Raw genomic sequence first — 7,785 nt, forward strand, 5'->3', positions numbered from 1 at the left:
TCTTCAAGAGAACGACTTTTTTTAAACAGTCTTGAACATGTGAACATCTTCCTGGTCTGCCTGCTGTGTTGCATAAGTCCATTAAGGAGCCCCATGTTGTGCTTTTCTGTATTCTCCTCTTTAATAACTTGGTTCCTTTGTGGCAGCTGGATCACGCTGAGCCATGATGTGGGAGGTGATAATTGATCTGTGTTGTCACGCTTCACTCAGGACTTTCCTGTTAGCCATCGCTGCCATCTGGTGGAGCAGAATATGGCCACAGTGATTATACACCTGTACACCAGCAACCTTTTTAATATTTTACCTGATACAATAAAACTGTGCTGTTTATCCATACATAAAATGGATTATTGATTATTTTATTTTACAATATATTTTTCTAACTGTATCATCTCTGTCTTTCTTTCGTTTTTCTGTCGTCTGCAGCATACTCTCTTGTAGAGGAACATCAGTCCAATACAGAAGCCTGTCACGATGAAACAAATCACCACCTGCGTTTCAGACACACAAAACAAAGCCTGGTGAGTCAATAACCTAACAATCAAGACGTATTTCCATCCTAAACCACCTTAAAAACTCTCCCTCACTACTGTAAAAGGTTGAGCTCTCCAGTTTTATCTCTTCTTCACTCTCTAAACCAAACTGCAGATGTCTTAACTATATTTGGACTCTACAGCTGTCGGTCCAGATCAGCTCCTTCGGGTCCGCATGTCTCCCTCTCTGTGTCAAAATTTAGTCTAAATTGTCTTCAATGCAGCTGAAAAAAATAGAGATAGAGCGTCTTCCAGAGTTGCTTGAAATCATTTTAAAGATGTTAAAGGAAATAAACCTTAAATAAATTCAGATTTTATGATAATCAGAGACAGAGAAATAAAAATATTCACTGAGGAAATGTATGTTTCCTTAAACATAATTGGTGCTATTACTATCCTGTACAACTCCCAATGTGTCAATAGGACAATACTTTGTCTTCTTCTTAGTCTAATTTATGTTTTACTGCAGAAGTGCTAAGACTACACCTATACAAAATAATTTAATTGGGGTACATTGTTGTCTTCTCTACAGATCACCTCACAGATTAAAGTCTGGTGAATCAGATCAACACTGAAGCCTGATTTTGTTTCTGGTGAACCAGTCCTGCTGAACGACCCAGTAAGGATCTACTTTTCAAATTTCATCGATACTTTAGAGATTTTGATTCTATTCAGGAATGCAGAGGGTGGAGATCTTTAACCATCTCACTGCTTTGTCTGAGAGCAAAATACATTTACATCACAGTTCCAAATGTTCGACATCTTCAATTATTGCCCTGATTGCTAATTATGGCAAATTGAGGTTGTTTGTTTGCTTGTTTCATTTTGAACATTACACTGCAAAAACAGAAAATTATACCAGGTGATTTTGGTTTAGTTTCTAGTGCAAACTTGAAATAATGCAAACCTAACTTAAAAGTAACTGTTCAGCATAGAGGGTTGTTTTAAGTAAACAATTCCTTAATATTCATGAAAACGTTCTTGTTCCATTGGTAGATTATTTAAGACATTTTCCCATGTTATAAATTATTTTATCTGCCAACTGAGCAAGAAAGTTTTCATCAAAATAAAAGAAATTATTTACTTAAAACAAGCTTCTATAACTTGCTGAAAAGTTACTTTTAAGTTAGTTTGTCTTATTTTAAGTGTAAAAAGATATTTGCACTAGAAACTAGACTAAAATTACTTGGTAAGATTTTGTGTTTTTACAGTGTATCACTCTTCTGCCCTACATGAATGATGCAACATGTTTCTTGTTTTTCCCATTTTAGTGATGAGGCAAAATGGACCAGATTCAAGTCATATTTATGCTCTAAAATGACAGACAAATTATGGATTAATAATTATTCCTGTACAAAAAGGAAGAAACTATTTATACATTTAGAAATGATTCAGTTTAATGTGTTTACAGAAATTTTGTGGGATTTTTTTAAATTAAAGGCTGTTCAGGATTATTGACAGTGTTTCTACCAGACAGGTCCAGGTTGTGCTTTGCTTCTTATTTCATTAGATGTGAGCATCAATAAAACGTTTCCTGACAGCTGCTGTAATCCCTCTGCAATCTCTGCCTAAACACCCGGCCCCATTTAGAAAAATGGCCGCTCTGCCCCGCAGCCATGCAGGCAGGACACATGATGGGTCATTGATCATGCTCAGTCCTCAGGGTTTGGGCTGAACAAAGGAAATCACGCCTCTCTTATGCTGCAGAGTTTTGTCGAGCCGCTGGCCTCGACGTCTCGGTGTAAGAAGCCGTTTGGCCTCATTTCAGTGGGAGGAGCAGCGATTCCCTGAAACGCTGACATGGCAGGAGGCAGACGAGGTGAAAGTGAGCAGATCGACTGGCCCTCATGTCCTGATCTGGTTGTAACTACATTTACCTGAGCAACTTTTTTGAATAAATGTACTTTTTTACTACACCATACTTTTTACTTTTACTTGAGTGAAATTTCTGGCTTTTCGACCCACTGAATGAAAAATGTTTTATTGAAATATTCACCAGACACAGACACAAACCTGCAGTTTTCGTTGAAGTTTTATCAGCTTTTTATTAAAATAAACTAATTTGTAAAAATTTTCTTTTGCTGGATTTTATTTTTTTGCTACATTTATGAATTATTGTCATTTTTGTATTTAAAATACCAAAATTTCCACTTATTTTTGTCCATCAGATTATGTATTTTGAAGAAAGAATCACACATAATTGTGTACTAAATACCTTGGTCTCAATAAAATGACTCTTTTCAAGTATTTTTATGATTTTCTTCTGGAAATGTTGTTTCTTTATGCTCCAAATCTTATTGTCATAGTATCATAATATTGTGAATTTATTCTTGTAATTTAAAAAAATGGTTTAGTCTGACCCAAATACTCCATTCTAGACAGGAGACAGAAGCATTTATAGGTGCCTGGTTATATGAAAAGCTAACAATTTTAGGAAACAAGGTGGTGAAATAAATAACCTTTGCTTTCGTCTCTGGTGTTAAGTGAATCACAGGGTTTGTGACGTTTTGACAAGTGACTAACGAAAGGAAACCAAAGTCAAAGCAAACCGTACAGCGTAGAGGAGAACCCTCCCGGCGGCCATCTGCAGCAGGCCGCTGCTGTCGGCCCGTCTTCCGGTCACGTCCCACTGCAGCAGAGAGCTTTGGTAGTCCAGGTTGACGACCCCCGCCGGTAAAACACGGACGCCCCAGTAAACCGTCTTCTTTCTGCGATAGTTGGCGTCCTGAACGTCACAGCGGTACGTACCTGGAAACAAGTGGCTTTGTTATTGTTTTTCACATGACTGTAAATTCATTGTTGGTTCTTCTGTGCACAGATACAAAAGTTGAGAGTCAGCGTTTTCCGCATATCTGCCGATGGTTTTCTTGATACGAGTTCATTTCCTGATGGGTTTTTTTCCAAGATAACACACACCGCGACAATTGGTGTTTTTCAACCCTGAATCTGTCCTAATGCGTGTCATTTTGGTGTCTCGAGATTCACTTGGCAAAATTATTGGGAAATTAATTTATCTCAAGAAAACCATAGAGGATTGAAAAAGGGAATTTAAGTTGTTATCCCCAGAAAACCACTGGGAAATTAATTTGTTTTCTCAACAAAATGGAAATTTAAGTCTTTATACCAAGAAAAGTGTTGTGAAATGAATTTATCATCTCAGGAAAAGAGGAATTCAAGTCATTATCTCATGAAAACCATTGGAAAATTAATTTGTTATTGCAAGAAAATGGGAATTTAAATTGTTTTCTGAAGAAAACAAGTGGAAAATGAATTTGTCATCTCAGGAAAACAGAAAATGAAGTCATTACCTCTAGAAAACCATCACAGGTGTGTTTACCTGCATCCTTCTCTCTGACTGGGTCCAGAACCACTCTTTGCAGATCAGGGGCCTTCCAGCGGTCAAACAGAGAATCGTCCGAGGTGATGACTCCTCGAGCGTAGCGCCACGAAACCCTGAGGGATACCACAACATCCACTCAGAAACCCGACCTCACCTCACCTTTCCTGTTTAAAACATTTTGCAGAATAACAGAAAACTCCAAGCAATTTGCAAATTACAAAAGATTATCTGACATAAATTTCAGATAAATGATCACATTGATTTTGAGCTTTTCCTTTTGAGCTGGCAGTGACTTGCTGATGAAGTGCTTACCTCCAGGAGAACGCTCCCATAGCCGCCATGACTTCTCCCAAACAGTCGATCTCCACTCGCTGTCCAGAGGTCACGGTCATGGTCTTCAGTCCACACTGCCACGACTCCACACACTGCACTTGTTGGCTCCTGCATGTCTTTGATATGCTGGACTTACTGGCGTCCTGACAGGAGTAATAATGATTCTGATAAATGCACAGCTTTGTTTCATCTGTTGGGTTTTTTAATAGATGTGATGTGCATCAGTCGTTCATCCGGGACACAACTAAGAAATAAGTCCAGTTTGAGCAACAAACCATCATTTTAGAATTTGCTCTTAGTCCAAGAACACACAAAAACCAGCAAGTTAATGAAAGCAGAACTAAAATTATTCTTTAACGGGTCTTTGTTTTTCTTGGCAGAGCTTTGATGGTAATTATACCAAAATATGTGAGTGTTTAAATTGCTAATCAAAGTGATTCCAGATACTCAGTATTAATCCAATCCCAGCCATTTGTAACCTATCAATGTTTTATTCCTAAACTGATTTCTGATCCATTTCACTGATACCTTTTCTTCTGCCTTTATGCTTTCTTCCATCGCGGCCTTGCCGTCCTTTAGCAAACACAGAGTTTGTGTTTTGACCCCCAGGCCACAGGTCACGCTGCAGGGGGAGCTCTCAGTGATGACCTCCAGAGGGACTTTGTCCTCTTCCTCCATGTCAACAGGAAGAAGAAGGTGCAAGAGGAGCAGGAAGTGGAGCGCAGCGTTGCTAACATGCATTCTGAAAAACTCTTTAAAAAATAAAATCAAAGGGAGATGATTCTGAATAACACCACATAATGACAAATCGTTTTCACTTTATGCTGGTTTGCAAATCGCTTCTTGACATTAGGGATGACATGGCTGAAAAATATTTAAAATCAGTCTATCTATAATAATCAATTAACTTTTAGTTTTAAATGTGAAATAGTACCAAATTGGTGGCGTGGCCTTTCCTGTTTTATCCAGATTTCACTTCACGCTGTTGGTTTTTATTTTTAAGCAGCTATGAGGAGCAGTGGTGAAACCTGAAACTACTCCTGCGTTAGTTTCTCAACTAGCTGTTGCTAGGTAACCAAAAGAGTGAGTTAGTTGATGTCTGCAGCCTTTCCTCTGCCTACATCCCCCAGAATGCTGTGCAGCTCTGGAAGGGAGTTCAGTGAAACCACTATTGGTCACATGTCTATAATGATATATATTGTGACTAATTTATTGCCCAACCTGACATACAAAAATATATCTATGTTTATGTTCACACTGCAGCCTGAAGGGACCTAAATTCGATATTTTCCCCCTCAGTGCGACCTGCATCTGATCTTTTCATGACAGTCTGAACAACACAGATCAGATTTTTCTGAATGGGTTCCAGGCTACTTGATAACCGATATGTGCCTGATTGGCAATGATTTTGGTAACTAACTCGTCTAAAACAGAGAAATTTTTATTGTATTTTTTTTTGCAAGGTAAAAAGGTAAAAAAAAAAAAAAAGTGCATGGACGTATTTCAATAACTGAAAATAGAAATATGAGGAAAAGTTCTTTTGACTTTGTCAAAGTCTAACTGAAGCTGCCAAAGAAGTTAAAATGCACTTACCTTCACCATGAAGCCAAAAAGAAATAAAGACATTTTAAATTCAAAGCTGCATTGTTTCAACTTCATGCTTTGCCATGGAAACAGCCAGTCCAGAATGTGGATGCTGCCCTGGTGTCGCATCATTCTAATATTTTCTTGAAAAATAGGATAAAATATCCATTCAAAAGTTGAGCACGTTGCTTTGCCATTGTTGTTTACGTCACAAACTACATTTTAATCTACCCATAAGAGGAGTCATGTTGCAGTTCGGCCACTAGATGGCACACGAACACAGAAAAACACGACAAAACTGCTGCACTTAAATGCTGTAAGATAAAATCATAAATTATGAAATACAGAACCGGAATCATTTTATATTTCTTTACTGAATTTAACCAAAGAAACAGCAGAAATTCTGACATGAAATAAGCAGAAACACAACAAGGGACTCAAATCTTCGTCTTGGCTGGATAATAATGTGGAGCATTAAACTTATTTAAGGCTGTGGATCTAGATTGTAAGTAAATAAAAATTAAAAAAAAAATGATAGTGTGTTTTACATCCTTTAAAAGAAATTAAGATATGATTTAATAAATAAATTAACTGTTAAAATTCTCAGTATTTTCATCAAATTTTTATTTTTGCTATTTATTGATGAATTTGGATTAAATTACATGAAATTATTAGTTATTTTGAACACACCCTTCTTTTTATGAACATTTACCCACTCCGAGCTTCATAAAGACTTGGTTTAATCTTAAAGTGATGACTATTTGTGTCTAAAATAAGCCTGCGGCTCCTGTTAATTAGGCAGAACGGGACAAAATTATTTAACTGACTCTAAAGTACAATTTTCAACTTTTTCCAGGTGATGGAGCACCGGAATAAGGACTGGTGCTCTAGCACCACCTAGTGTCTATTATGTGTTAATCGCAGTGCCACACAGCGTCAGTGACCTGATGTGAGACTGTGGGAGAAACGCACAGCGCATAAAAATGCAAACTCCAAACAGAAAGCTGAAACCAGATTAAAATCCAGGATAAACTCTAATTTTTCCACATTTCTTAGAAAGGTACAATGACCTCTATATGATGTCAGAACAAAAAATAAAACCAACCAATGCTTGCTGTCAATGAAGAGGGCTTTCTTAGAAAAACTACAAGAATATCTCAGCTTCCATCTCTGTCCTCTATCACTATTAGCAGTATTGCTACTACACACACACACACACACACACACACACACACACACACACACACACACACACACACACTGAGGCCTGTGGTGTTGATCTCATACTGGGTTTGCTGATTTGCCAAATAAGCCGCCGTTCTTGGCTTCCAAACAGGTTGCAGCCCCCTGCTGAGTCATCCTCCTGAATCACTTTGAGAGGCTTTCCTGTTTGTGCGCGTCGTCGTGTCTTGGTTCTCTTCCCATCAGCAGATGGAGTACTCCACAGAACTTATAAATAACTGTTTTAGGACACAACCAGACCCAAATGGTGTCCTTGTGTGGTGCAACTTGAAAAACAAAAGCTGTGCTTTTTACTAAACTGTTTGCACTTTGTCAATCAAATCAAACGGAAGGCGGTATCCATGAGCCCCTGGGGCATGTGGGAGTTTTAACGCCCTCATTTTCATGCAGTTTTTCTTAAAAGCTGCATGTCTTTGTGCCACCAACCTGAATGAGCAGTGAAACCGATGTGAGTATATCTATGTGAACAAACAATAATTTGTATGGAACACCAAGAGGGCCAAAAAGACTTGAAATTTCATGCATCTTTCATACACAAAGTACACTGTTAAGATGTTAAGAAAAGAAATCACCTGATCTTCATTTCTCTTTGCATCCTTATTGTGCTTTACTGCAGCTCCAGTGTTCCTTCGAACTTTGGAGATTATTAACTCATACACGCGAACAACATAAAAGCTTTATGCACTTATTAAATCCCATTTCCTGTTTGAACTTTGGGATATGGCACCTTCCAGCTGAAGAGTCCCTCTGGTT

The 7,785-nt window shown here is 38.0% G+C and overlaps 1 protein-coding gene across 1 annotated transcript; it reads right to left on the bottom strand.

The window, feature by feature from the left end:
* Positions 1-359: 359 nt before the first annotated feature.
* On the bottom strand, positions 360-4,973 carry tmem81 (transmembrane protein 81). The gene is made up of 5 exons (XM_088007566.1): positions 4,735-4,973; positions 4,186-4,349; positions 3,871-3,986; positions 3,088-3,281; positions 360-491 (listed from the first exon to the last, which is right to left on the bottom strand). The coding sequence occupies exons 1-5, from the start codon at positions 4,945-4,947 to the stop codon at positions 360-362; spliced, it is 819 nt and encodes a 272-aa protein (XP_087863692.1). The 5' UTR covers positions 4,948-4,973.
* Positions 4,974-7,785: the final 2,812 nt, after the last annotated feature.

Source organism: Poecilia mexicana, unplaced genomic scaffold (genome assembly GCF_051168715.1).
Source record: "Poecilia mexicana isolate PSO_F unplaced genomic scaffold, ASM5116871v1 scaffold_7, whole genome shotgun sequence".
Classification (NCBI taxonomy): Eukaryota; Metazoa; Chordata; class Actinopteri; order Cyprinodontiformes; family Poeciliidae; genus Poecilia; species Poecilia mexicana.

Coding starts and splice junctions, on each gene's coding strand:
- tmem81 (XM_088007566.1), bottom strand. CDS start 4,947: ATGCATGTTAGCAACGCTGCGCTCCACTTCCTGCTCCTCTTGCACCTT. Junction 4,350..4,734: donor GCATAAAGGCAGAAGAAAAG/GTATCAGTGAAA, acceptor TACTCCTGTCAG/GACGCCAGTAAGTCCAGCAT. Junction 3,987..4,185: donor ATGGGAGCGTTCTCCTGGAG/GTAAGCACTTCA, acceptor GGTATCCCTCAG/GGTTTCGTGGCGCTACGCTC.